This window comes from Eumetopias jubatus, unplaced genomic scaffold, assembly GCF_037043125.1.
Source record: "Eumetopias jubatus isolate StellerSeaLion01/CBP00866 unplaced genomic scaffold, mEumJub1_p1.0 scaffold_16, whole genome shotgun sequence".
Classification (NCBI taxonomy): Eukaryota; Metazoa; Chordata; class Mammalia; order Carnivora; family Otariidae; genus Eumetopias; species Eumetopias jubatus.
In genome coordinates this window covers 66,703,869-66,719,815 of record NW_028274822.1, presented here as the reverse complement: position 1 = coordinate 66,719,815, position 15,947 = coordinate 66,703,869, and the positions used below count along the sequence as shown (strand labels likewise).

Sequence of the window (15,947 nt, the reverse complement as noted above, 5' to 3'; positions counted from 1 at the left end):
TGAATTGGAGTTCCTCGGAAAATGGGTGATTCCAGGTCTGAGGCAGAAAATAAGAAGAGCCTAGAATATCTTATCCTTCCTAGAAAACAAGGTTATCAAGGACTAAAGATCAAAGAAGGGACACTTGGGGATTCCGAGGAGTCAGAAAGATGAGCATCAAAAATAACTAGTGGGTTGAGACATACCAAACATATCAAAATCCACGAATTTATAATGATATGTGGGAGAAAAAAAGGAGAAAAACTCATAGTCACTTTTGGATAATGCCAAGGAATTAACCCAATTTTGAAAACTAGAAAAAAAAAAAAAGAGAAAAATGTATCAGGATTTTTGTGGAAAGCAACTTATGTAAAATCATGGCCAAATGAAACCAAGAGCAGCCCGCCTGACTCGCACATGCTGGCCGCAGCCCCCACCCACACCTCCACGCGAACGGCAGCCCATGGAGGCCCCCGCGGCCACGCGCAGAGCAGAGCTCAGAGCACGCTGCCTGGGGAGCGAGGCGTTCTAGGGCTGGGGTGGAAGCAAAGACACAAACAGTAGAGGGAGAAGATGATGGAGGGGAGGGAGAGGAAATGGGTGCCTGGAGAAAAGGCGCACTGTGACGGGCCCCCAAGTGCTGGGCCCTGGCTTGGTGAATAAACTCTGGCACAGTATCAAAACTACCTGCTGAGTTGGAGGGCTTTTGGCAGTTACCACGCTAAGACAGGACTCCGTCTTTAAAGGCTGGCTACAGGTCTAGAAGCACTCTGGTCTGTGGACTGAGACAGAGCATCCTGCCAATCCGTGGGGAAGCAGCTAGCCCCGGGACACCCAGCCAGTGCTCACTGCCACAAGGGCTCAGCCCGACACCCTGGGCTCTGGTGCCCCATGCAGTGCGGAGCGGAATCGGCAGAAGCGGGAAAGGGGCGGCTATTGCTGCTGGACTCAAGACTCAAGCATGGGGGGGAGGGTGCTGGGATGAAGCACGGGTAGTGTGGGTTCCGGGCTGTGGTCAGTCCTGTGTCAGGGGGCTGTTTCTGTGCCAGGCCCTGGGCTAGGCATCTCACGTACAGGTATGCTATACATGCAGGGCTGAACTGTGCCCCCCCGCCATCCCCAATTCATGGGTTGAAGTCGTGCACGCCTCAGTATGACGGTGTCTGGAGACAGGCCTTTAAAGAGGTGATTAAATTCAAATGAGATCATTAGGGTGGCATCTAGTCCAATGTGGGGTCCTTATAAGAGATTAGGACATAGATACACAGAGGGAAGACCACGTGAGGACACAGGGAGATGGTAGCCATCTGCAAGCCAAGGAGAGAAGCCTCAAGAGAAAGCAACCCTATGGGCACCTTGGTCTCCAAGTTCCAGCCTCCAGAATTGTGAGAAATACATTTAACCCCCCCATTCTGTGGTTCCTTGCTTTGGCAGCCCAAGCACACCAAACATACATCATCTTGTCTGACCCTCCCTGCTTCCCACCGAAGAGACGAGGGAGCTGGATTCAGGGACTGAGGAAGTAGCTGGCAATATTTCTAGAGCCCACTGATCCTGCACAGCAAGACGGGGCCTCAGGGTGAGGTGGGGTGAGGGGGGCCTCCTGACCATGAGCACCGGCCACAGCCTCGGTGGGGGTGTGTGTGAGAAGAGCTCGGAGACCCTGCTCCCAAGGCCCCATCCCTGTTGCCGAGGGCCCCCTCCCCACCGCCCGGCACGGCTCTCAGAAGGGACAGCACATGCTGGAACAGCCTTACCTTGTCATACCTGAGGGCCTGCACAATCTGGGGGATGTAGAACAGGATGGCGTCCTGCAAAGGAGGTGGACGAGCAATCATGACCTCCAGGAAGGGAAGACAATTCCTTACCTCCAGGACAGTAAAAACAAAAGCAACACAGATGGCTGTCCCAGGGCCCCACTCCAACCCGGAATGGCCCCGCTGTTACTCAGCCCATTGGACACCATCTCGCTAGAGATCACAGGGGACTGAGAACCAGGGAAAACCCAGAGGACAGCAAGGAAAATGGCCGATGGCTTGAAACACATGATGGGTGAGAAAAAGCAAAAGGAACGAGGACAGGGGAAGGGCCCACCCATGTGTGTTCACTGCTGGGGGTCTGCTCGGGGACAAAGGCTGAAGTCACAGCAGGCCCGTGTGCTGGGGCCTCGGTGAGTCAGCTACCAAACCCCTGTCACTGTGGCTGTCACATGGGATTCCCAGGCTTCCCAAGAGCCCACGGCTGGGCGATTGTGCCCACACAGCCACAACTGGCACCAAACTCAAGTCAACTTCCTAACGTATCTGAATCAGAACTAAATCTGTCTTCTATGACTGCCTGAACAGAAATGGGGATGAAGACCTGCTCGAAGATGGACCCATGTTTCACCAGGCCCACATCAAGTTTGAGATAAAGCCCGTCCTTCCTGTCTCCACCCCAACACTGCCTGGTGGTCCCACCGGGGCCGACTCAGGCAGGACGCGGGCTCACCGGCGGGAAGGACCGCAGGACTTTCACCCCGTACTGCGCGGTGAGAGGGTGTGGCGGGTACATGCTAGAGAAGTAGGAGAGGCCCGTGGGCGGGTCGGCAGGTGCCCAGCACAGCACGTGGCTGAGCTCGGGCGCGTCGGCGTCAATGGTGTGCCAGGTGACCAGGAACTGGGAAGGAAACAGGGAGATGGTCTGGCACAGGCAGGCCCTGATGCCCCTCTGGAAACACCCGGCCCACCCTGTTATCTCAGGGGCGGTCCCAAAGTGATGAAGCACTTACAACACCGTGGGGAAATGCTTCTGATACATGATGTAAAGTAGCATAATTTTAACTCGGGTAAAGTACACTCAATATTTTTCTACTGTAAGCATAATAAAGGCCTCACTTGAGAAATGGAAAACACAGGAAATTAGAAAAGTCATTATCCCGCTGAAGTTGCCAGGTTTTTGTCACATTTCTAGTTTCCAGGCATTTGGGAGGCATTTCAGTTCTTGTGCAGTTTGAGCCCAGGCCCCAGCACGTGCTACACTAACTACCTTGATAGCTTCGGGGATGTCACTAACAGCTCCTGGGTCCAACCGCACGAGACGGGTCACTTCGTTGCCGATGGCTTCTGTGTTCTTAAACCTATGGCACACAGAGGGTGCGGGTGGGGTGGCCTCTCCCATCTCCACGGAAGAGAGGCAGGTAGAGGGAGACCTGAACTGGAGGGATGCAGATTAATGCCAAGTAACACTTAACACTACGCTACTGACGTATTGGTAACTCTGACCATGAGTGTTTACAATAAACAGCATTATGACTGGCTATGCCATGAATGCCAGAACGATCTCAAACTCCCAATCAAAGGACATCCCCCTTTACAGTCCTTGCTTTCAGAACAACCCCTTGCCCTGGTGCCAAAGCAGCCCACATATGGCGTGGCAGCCTGTAGGCCGGAAGGTACGTCAGCAGATGGGAGGGTGGGTACAAGTTTTCAGGGGTCACTGCCCCAGGAAAGGTGGACTTTCCATGAACACCTGATAACAGGCTGTGGTCCTGACCCAGAGGACTGAATTAGAACCAGGAGGAAGCAGTAAGCAGGCAAGTGTGGGCTCATGGGGAAGAAATGTCCACCCCTGCATGTGGGGTAGATGCACTTCTTCGGGGGACTTAACACAGGGTCCTGGGAGGCCCCTCTTGGCTACCATTGGTCTAAGAGTTCTGACCTTGGAGAGCTACGAGGGGAGAGTTCACAGGACACTCGGCTGCTGGCCACCTAATCTGAGGAGCCTGCTGCTGAAAAACCTGTGGGAACAAACCAAAGGCTCCCCAGGCCTGCCTCCCTGGAGCGACAGACAGCCTCCATGTGCTTCCCATCCTCCTCGAATGTGCTCTGACGCTTCCTGCGTGGGTTCTGGGGTACTGGGGCACTCCAGGCAGGAGTCTGTGCTGTGTAAGCACTGCACAGAAAGACTGGGTCAACATCTAGGGCAGAGGACCAGGCTTCTAAGATCACTTCCCCGACCGTCCTTGGCAGTGACCACATCATATTTCTCCTCACTCAGGTGCCCTGGTACTAGACTTCTGGCAAGGCCCTCATCAGGCAGGTGTGACCAGGGCCCCACCTGGCTGGCAGTTGCACGGCCAGGTAAGGAGAGATGCTCCAGGCGAGGTTAACGTTGTCCTTCCACTGCTTCTCACTCAGGCTGATGTACTTGGACCTCCAGTTGGCCACACTGTTCTCTCCGGCCTGGTCCAGCTCCAACTCCGGGGCTGACAGTGGATTGTACCATGTGATGAGACGCTCAATCTCGGTGGCCTGGTGAGATGAGACATCAATACGCCTTCTGTGTGTACCCATGTGCCACTCTGCTCCTGTTTCCAGTGCTGTGGGCATAGGATGGGTGTCACCTTACCAGCAGGGACAGCAGCAGCGTCCTTCGCTTCATGTAGTACTTGTGCAGCTGGGAGCCCCGGTTGGTTTTCTTGGACATGCCTGTGGAGGAGAGAGAAGGCCCAAGTGTGTTCTTCTGAGTTCACCGGCCCATGCTTCACTTCTAGAACCCAAGAAGCTGCTTTTCAGTGCTCTGCTCACTGTCTGAACCGCCAAGATGTGACTCAGACTGGAGGGACCTATCAGCAAACCTTCAACCAACCTGACTTCTTGGAGATGGTCGACATGCCGCTGGACAAGGGGTAGGTGTTGATCCAGCCTTGAGTGGCCTGCTGCCGAGAGCCGACTGCTATGTCCAGATTGCTCCGGGTGTCTTGGTTATCTGTAGGGAAACACGTTGTTGCTTCCAGAATGAGGCGTCTGGATTTTTACCAGAGATAAGGTGATCAGTGGAAGAGCAGGGAGGGAAAGACATGGTTGATGGATCTGCAGAATAAACCAACCTCTCGGAAGTGTGTGTTTGTTTTTGTTTTTTTAATGTAAGCTCTACATTCAAGGTGGGGCTTGAACTCACCACCCTGAGATCAAGAGTCACACGCTCTACTGCCTGAGCCAGCCAGGTGCCCTGGGGAAGTTTCTTTAACCATTCTACACAGAAAGCTTACTAAAATGTATTATAGTCTTCCTAACTTTTTTTTTTTTAAGATTTTATTTATTTATTTGAGAGAGAGAGAGAGTACGTACATGCCAGTGTGGGAGAGGGGCAGAGAGAGGGGGAGAATCTCAGGCAGAATCCCCGTTGAGCGCGGAGCCCGGTGCGGGGCTCGATCCCACGACCCTGAGATCATGATCCGAGCTGAAATCAAGAGTCTGACGCTTAGCCAACTGAATCACCCAGGCATACCTCTCTTAGCTTTTTTTTTTTTAAGATTTTATTTATTTATTTGAGAGAGAGAGAGAGAATGAGAGAGAGCACGAGAGGGAAGAGGGTCAGAGGGAGAAGCAGACTCCCTGCTGAGCAGGGAGCCCGATGTGGGACTCAATCCCAGGACTCCAGGATCATGACCTGAGCCGAAGGCAGTTGCTTAACCAACTGAGCCACCCAGGCACCCCCCTCTCCTAGCTTTTAAAATAGAAGAAAACAAATGTGGGTGGCGATCCTGATCAATTACCAACAGCTCTCTCATGGCCAGCATCATGCTGCCCTTCAACAGAGCAGTGAGTCGGGCCGTGCAGGCAGGTGAGAAGCACTGCTGGCCCTGCTCTCCGTGGAGCCAGGACGCCGCCTCAGAAAATCTCTGCGCTTGCTTTTTAGTTTGCCTTTCCTTTCCCTGCAGTCAGGTTGTCGGCTGGGGGTCTGCCTGCAGAAACTGCGCTCCTCATCCCTACTTTGTGCTGGGGAATCAGCTTCCTGCTCAGAGAAACAGGAATGTGTTTCTTTGTGGTTTGCTGCTTGCTTACACTGTAGCGCCTTTTCCTTAACCCTGTCCACCCTGGCTCGCTCCTATTCATCCTTGGAGACTCAGCTCACATGTCACCTTTTCCAGAAAACTCTCTCTGGCTCCCTAACTCCAGTGGGCCAAGGGCCTGTCCTTGAGGGGTGCTCCCACGATCTCATGTTGACATCACCTACCAGGTGACAGGAGACAGTGCTTTATTCATCTTGGCACATGGGCCTTATCCCAGGATGGACTGTCAGATACGCAGTGGGGGCTGGTGAACTGGGCTAGTGCTGGGAGAAGTTATGCCATGTGGCCTCTGCTCAGGGCCCCCTGCACTTAGTCATGCTTGTCAGCTGAGGCTGGAGGACCAGTGGTGGCCAGGCAGGCTCTGGGTCTCTGGTGACCGTGCAGCAGGGCCACGGCCAGGGCTCGGCGGGACCCTCACTGTTCTGACGGGGCTCCTGCAGGGCTGCCCACTGTGCACCACTGTCTTGCCCGCCCCCATCACCCAGGAGCAGCTGCCCAGCTGAGGACAAGGCTTACCTGGGGGAACAAGCTGGCTGGCAGTCAGGTACTTCTTGTCTGAGAACATGGCTGTCCAAAATTTAATCATTATGCTTATGTCTTCACGCAGCCTCTTTTCTCCTTGAGTAGGGAACTTTGGGGGGCAACTTCAAACAACCACAAGAGGACAAGAGTTGAGTGCCTGGACTCTGGGACTAGAAGCCATGCATATTATAAAAGCATGTGAGAGGGGACATGAGCGGTCTCTGAATGACAAAAGGTGAGCCCAGAGCTAGTCAGCAGCAACAACGATCTCACTCATTCTTATGGAAAAAAGTGGGGTGATTTCCTGAGTCCTCCCATGGCCACCTCCACCACTATTCCCAGTGCTGTGGACAGCGCTCGCCGGAATGGTGTGCTTGTGGCCGATACAGCTGTCTCTATACAACACGACCTGCGCACTAGCAAAGCCACTCTTCGTGTGGTAACCATCCAGAGGACCAGGAAAGTTAAATGGATGCAGTTAATCTCTTCAGTCCATTGAACTGGGGGAAGACGTGCGTATGTTGTGCAGGGAGGCTAGCTCTAACCAAGCACACACGTAGAAAGACAGCACAGGGCTGAGGATTTTCAAACCCAGGGCCACCAGAGCTACCGAACAAGGAGGGCAGCGCATAAATCAGGCCATACCATTTTGTGCCAGGACTTCTGGGGATGTGGGACACCTGCACGCAGCACAGCTGGGGGAGTACCTGAAGTAGTCAAAGGCGGTTGAGTAGATCTTCTCTCGAAGCACGTTGCGAATGGTTGCGTTTGGGACCACGTCGGCATGCAGGAGGGCCAGCCCCAGAGTCAGCAGTCTGCAGAGAACACCAGGCACCAAGTCAGAGCGCGCCGCCCAGGAATGCCCGAGGAGTCTCTAGCTCCTGTGCAAACCATGCGGCCCTAGAGCTCAGGGCACGTCTTTGGATGACAGAGCTCTTGGAGGCCAGGACCGTGGTTTATTGTACCAGAAATGTCCTAGGAAAGGGTTGTTGTTGTTGTTTTTTAAAACCTTCACTCTAACTGGGGTAAATGAACAATTTGTGTGTTTATTTGCCTTGGCCAGAAGTTTGTCTGTCTGCAAACTACCTGCAAACTACTTTCTGAGTGCAGTCACCTACAGGGGCTACAAAGGTAGAACATTTAATTCAAGCTAAAAGAAAAGGAAATTTACTGAGCACCTGGTTTCTGCCAGGCCAGGGCTACTTGATGGGCATCTACAGATGGTGTTCGTCTGTGATGAGGTAGTACAGAAACTGAGATGGGGTATCTGCTCATTTCTACAGCAATTGCACCTTGCTATGGGGGTCCAGTGTGAAGTCTTTTCCAGTAATTTATTCTCATGCATTTTATAAAGGTACACATCTGTGATGGACTAGAAATGGAGGGAAAAGACTACTAGCCCTTCCCCACAGTGGTCTGAGAAACATAGTCCCAGGGGGTTCCCCGGGGGCTGCAGGAACATGGGTCTGGAGCTCAGGGGAGGGGCAGAAAGAGCTGGTGTTGGCAGTGGGCAGCAGGAAGGGGTACAGGCAGGGGTAGCGTACCCTGAAAGGGGGCCCCTCACCCTCCTTCTGACCGACCACCCAGGCACCTGCAGGCCCTCCCCATGCCAGAATGACCCTGCCTGCTGTGTCCACAGCACCCCTGACCGTAGCATGGGGCTTGAGCCTCCCTACTAGGCCACATATCCCCCAAAAGGGGGTATCCCCAGATGTGGTTAGTATTTTCCACAGGACTTGGCAAAAGTTGACTTGGTGTAGTCAGCATGATCTGAAGTTTTCTGTGAACATCTCTGAGGGGTAAAGGGACCTGCCCAAAGCCACTGCCAGCCCCCCAGTCTGAGTTTGTCACACCTGAGCTCTGCCACACCACCTGCTGTTTTCCACTCAGCACTATGACACCAGAATCCTTTTGCTGCCATCCACCCCCAACCAATTTAGAAAGGCTGCCCAACATTTGGCTGCCCCAGGTCCATGAGTGAACCATCTTTCTGAACACTCCCCTGCTATGGACAGCATGCTGGCCGACTTCCTCAGCCCTGGAAGGGCATGGCAGGCCAGATCATTCCATCCAGATCCCCTTCCCAGGGGCCCTGCAGGTACTAGGGCTTGATCAGTTTCTGGTAAAAAAAAAAAAAAAAAAAAAAAAAAAAAGGACCAAGCATGGGAACGTCCCCTGCAGAGGGCCTACTGCACCAGCAACTCTGACAGAAATTTCCCCCACCCCATCCCTGCCACCACCACGAGAGGAGAGCCCCTCACTTGAAGCGAGGCCCAATGGCCGCCACGTGCCGGTTCATGCTCCCCTTGGCCCCACCGATGTTCAAGGACATGGAGCGCTGCAGCAGGCTGGAGAAGATCTCCACTTGGTCAGAGCTGCAGTACTTGGCGATCTCAAACCGCTGCACCAGGAACTAAGTGGGAAGAGAACGTGCTGCTCTGCAGGGGGCCTGGCCCGCCCACCCGCAGAGCCAGCACAGCCAGCGAGGTGGGGCTCTGCGCCAATAGGAGGGTGGGTGGGGGTCTTAGGGCAAGCACAACAAGTCCGGCAAGGGCCTGGGGAGAAGGCTGGAATAACCATCCCCCTGTCCCCAGGTAAGGCAGTCTTAAACCTGGAGCTCTGTGTTTACTGCACCATTGGCCCCAGGGGGAGCCCCTGACCTTGCAGCTATAGCGGGTGGGACCTGGGGAAGCACATACATCAATCCAAATGTAGTGGGGGGTCACTTCAGGGGCACAGGGTTTGGGTTGACTGGCTTCTGATGCTGCTAGGGGGTCCGCTTCCTTTATCTCCGCGGAAAACAGGCCGAACTTCTGCTCCACTGTCATCTGCCAGGCCCCTGCCATCTCCCGCATAAACTGCAAGTATGCAATGGTGGTTAGTGTCTCTGAGAAGCACAGAAAGGTACTTACTGCTGTTTAATTATAAAAGGAATACATGCTCGGGGTGCCTGGGTGTTTCAGTTGGTTAAGCTTGGTTAAGACTTTTGATTTGGGCTCAGGTCATGATCTCAGGGTCGTGACATAGAGCCCTATGTCAGCCTCTGCACTGGGGGTGGAGCCTGCTTATGATTCCCTCTCCCCTCCTCTGTCCCTCCTCACCCCTTAAAAAAAAAAAAGAACACATGTTTAACAAACAAAATTTAGAAAACTGGGGCCCCTGGGTGGCTCAGTCGGTTAAGCGTCTGCCTTCAGCTCAGGTCATGATCCCAGGGCCCTGGGATTGAGTCCCTCATTGGGCTCCCTGCTCAGCAGGGAGTCTGCTTCAACCTCTACTTCTCCGTCCCCCCCCCCGCGCCCCGCTCATGATATCTCTCTCTCTCGGATAAATAGAATCTTTAAAAAAAATTGAGAAAACCAAGGAAAGAATGAACAAAAAAATAAAGATCACCTATGATCTAACTTCCCAGCCATTTTCTACCAAAAAGCCCATTCTTCAAATATCACTAGGCCAGGTGCTGGCCTCCTGCTTTGTGGTGTCAGCACACCTGGGATGGGCCTAGCGCTGGGTGGGCCCTCAACAGGCTTCGCCTCGTTGAATCTTCCTAATAATCCTGAAGCACCTGTGGTTGCAGAGGTGCGGTCACCTGCTCAGGGCCTCTAATCTGGCAAAGGCAGGGCTGGATTTTGGCTCTGGAGCCCAGTTCATTTTCTCCACCCAACACAGACCCTGAACATCACCTTCCTGCCCCTAACCAGCCCGGGGAATAACTGTGGGGGCCCAACTGAGTCTGCAATTGCCACTGGGTGGTTCTGCAGGGCAGCAGCCTCTGCTTTTGGCCCAACGATACCTGGCAGCTCCTTCAAGGGTATTCAGACACACTGCAGAGAGGTGGTAACCGAGGCTTGGTGCGTGGGATGTGAATGCCCTGGCTCCCTGCCCAGTATCCATTCCCTCTTTCTTTATTATGGTTTTATTCAGGGAGGCCGAGTGACTAGTCACAGGTACCCTCACCCAGGCTTCTGCTGGTTAGGGTGGCCAATGCTTCTCATTAGCACTAATCAGCAGGTGGGCATCAACTGGGCGAAGGCCACGGCAGCCAGCGTCCTCTGCCCTCATGCCCTTCCTGCATGGAGGCACAGAAGCCATCTGGAGGTCCTGAAGGTGAGGACCAAGTCCACATGCTCAGGGTGGCAGAGTCGCAGACACGAGCCAGGATATAAATGAGCTGCCCGTGACACCAGGAGGATAGCCCCTGGTGGCCAAGGAACTGTACCCAGTTTCTGTTTCCTGCAGCCAAATATAAGTCTTATGTTAGAGGAAGAAACTGCAAGGCTTCCAGGGCTGATGAGCCACAGCAAAGCGGTATGCCCACTCATGTGTTGAATAAACACATCTGGCTGCTGCCTCTGGGCCTGGCTGCTTCCCCTCCAGGCTCTAGGAATGGAGCAGTGAACAAGACAAACATCCACCCAGTCTATGGCAGGGTCACAGATGGCAAGAGAAGTAAGATCTAGATATCAGATGCTGATCAAAGCTAAGGGGAAAACAGCCATGAAAGGGCTTAGAAGAACGAATAGACATATGTGTGGGATATTCTAGACACGGTGGGCAGGGTACAGCTGAGACAAGCCCTGGAGGAGATGTAGAAGTGAGGTATGCAGCTTCCTGGCTGCCTGAAAAGAGCACTGCCAAGAGAGTGTAAAGCCTAAAGCAGGAACATGCCTGGAGGACAGGGGCAGCAGGGACCCCAGTGTGCCTACAAGCAGGGCAGGCAAGGGGAGCAGAGGGGAAGAAAGCTGAGGTGGCAGAGGGGCCTTGCAGATCATAGAAACAAGTGTGCCTTCTACTCTGAATGAGCATGGGCAGCACTGACAGGTCTGAGGCACAGGAGGGACCTAATGTGACCCATATTTTACTGACTCACTCTGTGTATATGTGGAGAAGGCAGAGAGGGCCCAGGTGGAAGCAGGGAGGCCAGCGGCTGCCTCTCTAGTCCACGGGAGATGGAGAGTGGGATCAGGGGGCAGCAGTTAGGATGCTGGGAAGTGGTGAGCTTCTGGATATACTTTAAAGGTAGAACAGTAAATCTGAGAGGATTTGCTGAGGATCATTTGTGGGAAGTACAAAAGGGGAGTCAGGGATGGTGGTAAGGATTTTGTCTGAGCAGAGGGAAGGACTATGCTGGCATTCACAGAGATTTGGACACAGACGGGTGGAGGTCAGGGTGGGGCTAGTTCATTTGTTTTGGGTCATGAATTTGAGCACCATACCAAGGGATCAGAGGTCTTTCCCATCTTAGTGTGATATGGGCCCCAGACTCTCACAAAGAGGGGTTTCATGTGGAGGTGAGCCCAACAAACTCATAGCTCTCTCTAGGAATGCAGGAGATGCCATCAGCCATCAGGATGCCATCAGCAATTGTCTCTCTAAAGTTGGAGTTATCAATGATTTTTGTTTTTTCCATTACACTCCTATCTTCCAACTTCTCTATAACGAACATACGTTGTTTTTATAATAGAAAAAATTAAAAACCAGAAGCCAACAATACAAAAGACACAAAAACAAAAGTTAAAAGCCTTCCCAAGATGTTGGCTGGGCCTAGGCAACAGGTCCTTACAGAGGCAGGGATGGGGAGTGTGAGGAGACAGATGGCCTTCAGTCCCAGGTGAACAGCAAGAACGTTCTGGAGGATGTAAAAAAATCAGGCTTATCTGTTGGACTGCTGAGAAGTAAGAAAGCCACAAAGAACTGATTTACAGAGACTTTCCCAGGGAGCAGCAAGCTCTAGCAGCCCATGGGCCAGTGCTGGGTCTGGACACAAGTGGGTGGACAAGGCCCGCCAAAGGCCAAGAGACCTGAAGCCAGCAGAGCTACTGCTCATGGCAGGGGCAGGGAAAATGGATCAGGGTCCAAAAGACCCCAAATGAAACAGCAATTTGGCATAAAAATCCTTCCATGACCCCTTTTCTAATTTTGATGAGGTGGGGGAGAAAGGGAAATGAAGGTGGGGTGAAAAGTAGGAAAAATCTAACCTTCTTGCCAAGACTGACCCCTCAGCGGTAGGGGTCAGTGAACCTTTATTTTAGTCACCCAACAAAAGAAAGACCTATTTTCTGGGAAAGTAAAACAGCAGTGCTCCTCAGTCTCCACTGTTTTTCTATACACAAAATCTACAACACAATAAAAACATTTAAAACACTAACGAAAAAAAATCAACAGAAACAGACCTACAGATGACCCTGATACTAGAACATATCAGACAAGGATTATAAAATAAATATTGTAGATATGACCAAATATTTATAGGTAAAGATGGAAAAACTAGATGAAGATACAGAGAATCTCAGAGAAATACAAACTATAAAACAGAAAGAGAAATTCTAGATCTGAGAATCATAATATCTGAGATAAAACATATATAAGATGGCTTAACAGAAGGAACAAAGCATCAAAAAAGAGCAGTGAACTGGAAGATGGACCAATTACAATGAACCAAAATGAAATGAGAGAGAGAGAAAAGTGAAAAGAACTGCAGAGAATGTTAATGATCTGTGGGACAACGTGAAGCCACCAACATGTGTGTGTGTAACTGGAATCCCAAAATGAGACAAGAAAATGAGGGAAAATATTTAAAGACATATTGGCCTAAAGTTTTCCAAGTTTGATGAAAAACCCTAAATCTCAAAATTAAAGCAGCCCAATAAACCGCAAAGGGAGAAATACACAGAAAACCACATTATCATAGTCAAACTATCAAAAATCAAAGATGAAGGGAAACATCCTAAAAGCAGCCAAAAGGAAAAACCTAAACAAACAATAGCAGCTCCTGAGGAACAATTATAAGAATGACTGCTAATTTCTCCCTGGAAACAATGCAAGCCAGTAGAAAATAGATGTACTTAAACATGCTAAAAGCAGCAAAAGGAAAGAAAAAAACCTGTAAACTTAGGATCCTAGATCCAGGAAAAATATCCATATGCATAAAAAATGAAGGTGAACTAAAGCGGAGAGAATTTATTCCAGCAGAGCTGAACTATATAGGCAATGCTGAGGGAATTTCTTTGGGCTGAAGAGAACAATTGAATTTGAGTCTACAGGAAGACTTGAAGAGTGTGAGAAATGGAAATTATTATCTGGATAAATGTGTAAGGCTTTTAAAAAAGTCCTTTTCTTAATTTCTTTGGAAGGTTTTTGACTTTTATTTTTATTTTTAAAGACTTTATTTACTTATTTGACAGACAGAGACAGAAAGAGCAAGAGCAGGAGAGGGGCAGAGGGAGAGGGAGAGGGACAAGCAGACTCCCCTCGAAGTGAGGAGCCCGAGGTGGGGCTCGATCCCAGGATCCCAAGATCAAGACCTGAGCCGAAGTCAGATGCTCAACTGATTGAGCCACCCAGGTCCCCTGGCTTTTGACTTTTAGAACAAAAATAACACTTTTATAAGGCATATAACATATGCAGCAGTAAAATAGATGAAAACCAAAAAAGGGGGGGAGGGCACATGGGTGTATATAAACAATGGCAGATCGCTGTCAATGCAGAATCCTCTACCTGGCAATGACAACAGCTACCACCACAAACAGCAGTTAGTATTTACTAATAGATTGCTATGTTCTGGGCACTGTTCCTGGCCCATGAGGTGAATTAAGCCATTCAATCTCCACAGCAACTCTATGTCATAGGTGTCCATGCTATTATTCTCATTATACAAATGAGGAGCATTGACCTGCAGTCAGAGCCCCTGCAGGCTGCAACAGGACTCTCATAGGCCATTCTGCATGCTCCCTGATGCAAGCAGAGCAGGCCAGGCTGAGAACCCAGTGCCTACTTTAGTTCTACAGAGAAAGGGTCCAGGAGCCACTGGTGAGCCCAGGGCCTCAGGTGACTCCCTCTCCTTAGAGGCTGCCATCAGTGCCTCTTCCTGACCAGGTAATCTCCCATGGAAGCCAGCTGGACCAAAACATTTCCCCAAACTGAATGGTGTGCCCAACACAAACTCCATGCAGTTATAACATCCCAGGCAAATGTGAGGTATGATGATTACTGCCACCACCAGCACCTGCCTAGAACATTCTAATTCCATCTTCGGAAATATTCCATTTTCCTCAGGAAACAAGAAAACACCCCTTTTGACCACTTATCTCAAGTCATCTTAAGAAAGACAGAAAAAAATGCCAAATTCCCTGTTGTTATGAAAATTAACAAGATCTTTGAAAAAATTTAACAGTCCTTAGATATTCATCCAGTCAGTTGAAAGGGCGTATATGACCTTGCCTCGGGGCTTCCTCCAGTAGCAACTCTGGAAAAATATGGATACCAGGAAGACTACCCCTCCCAAAGTTAGCAGGCCAAGAGAAATGGCTTTGTGGACAACCACCACCTCTCCCAATCACATCCCACGTGTTCCACTCTCAGGGAAATGGCTCCCTCTACTGAGCTTTTGAGAAACAACAACTTCTAGGAGCCACTAGGATCCTTTTAACATACATTCCCCGTTGTCTCCAAGATAGCCCGGTGGTCAGACATTAATAGCACAATCTTACAGATAAGGAGACTGAGGGCGCCCAGAGGGTGAGGGGCTTGCCTGGGGTTTCCAAGCGTGTCAGCTGAGCAGCCAGGTCAAGCTCTCTCCACCTCTCACCAGCCCCACCCTCAGGCGCTGAACACAGCAGGTGTCCTACCGGTACTTCCACTCCGTTCTTGCCAGCCAGCAGCCACTCCCAGCAGGCCAGGGCGGTCTCCATGCCATGCTCGTTGAACATCCGGAGGGGACCCCAACACAGATGATGAAGGAGCTGTGGGTCACAATCTGCAACCAAACACACACTGTTCAGAAAAAGCCCTGAACACGGGCTGAACCCTTTGCTTGCCTCCCCAAGTCAACAAGACAGAGCACCAGGTGGGCCAATGATGGTCTTTTGTTTACTTCTACCCCGAAGAGACACCAAAGAGATCTCTACTGGGGGAGCCCCAGCTCACTAAGGAAAACAAAGGTAAACACTCATTTTCAAACGAGCCCAGAGCTCCCCAGTACCTCTGTCCATTACCTTTGCTGCTGATGAGCATTGCTGTCAGCTTGAACATGGCCTGCGTGTAGTGCTGAGGATTACTGAGGTCTAATGCTGTATTCAGCTCCTGGACCATCATTTTGTTCAGGTCAGATATCTGGCCTGTTGCATCTGAGAACCGAATCATTCCATACACCTGCAAGAAGCGCACTTGTCAAGAGAGTCACACGTAATCCACTCAGACAGACAAGGCCTGACCAGAGCCCCACTGTCTTAAACTACAGCTTGTGTGTGTGGAGAGTGACAGGGTCATTTCAATGATGTTACCACTGCTCACACTTTGGGGGAACTTCTCTTTTAGCAATGTATGTTGGCATTCCCTTCATTCTAGATGGTCCTTGAAGGCAGAGACCTGGTCTTGTCAATTTTACATTTTAGCACTGAATCCAGGGTCTGAACCACAGTAGGACTGCGTGATGTTGACTGATTAAATACATTCTTTCAGAGTCAATTAATGACTCAAACGAGATCAGCCTCACTCTTTTTAAAGCTGTACATAACTTCTTCCCCCCAACAAAAGCATGTTGCTCTCTTATCTACCAGATTTGACTATACAGAAAGGGTCTAACTCCTTCCAAAACCAAACCTACTGCCAAAGA

At 50.9% G+C, this 15,947-nt stretch overlaps 1 protein-coding gene across 2 annotated transcripts in view; it reads right to left on the bottom strand.

Annotated features, from left to right (window-relative positions):
• The window catches only part of PI4KA (phosphatidylinositol 4-kinase alpha), a 112,016-nt gene that overhangs the window by 13,152 nt on the left and 82,917 nt on the right, over positions 1-15,947 (bottom strand). For both annotated transcript variants that reach the window (XM_028094920.2, XM_028094918.2), the window contains 12 exons: positions 15,328-15,484; positions 14,962-15,089; positions 9,037-9,195; positions 8,599-8,750; positions 7,045-7,152; positions 6,332-6,459; positions 4,609-4,728; positions 4,369-4,448; positions 4,078-4,271; positions 3,007-3,097; positions 2,470-2,637; positions 1,737-1,790 (listed from right to left, as the gene is read on the bottom strand). In XM_028094920.2, the coding sequence (XP_027950721.1) occupies positions 1,737-1,790; positions 2,470-2,637; positions 3,007-3,097; positions 4,078-4,271; positions 4,369-4,448; positions 4,609-4,728; positions 6,332-6,459; positions 7,045-7,152; positions 8,599-8,750; positions 9,037-9,195; positions 14,962-15,089; positions 15,328-15,484 (1,539 nt within the window). The remainder of the gene's footprint in view (positions 1-1,736; positions 1,791-2,469; positions 2,638-3,006; positions 3,098-4,077; positions 4,272-4,368; positions 4,449-4,608; positions 4,729-6,331; positions 6,460-7,044; positions 7,153-8,598; positions 8,751-9,036; positions 9,196-14,961; positions 15,090-15,327; positions 15,485-15,947) is intronic.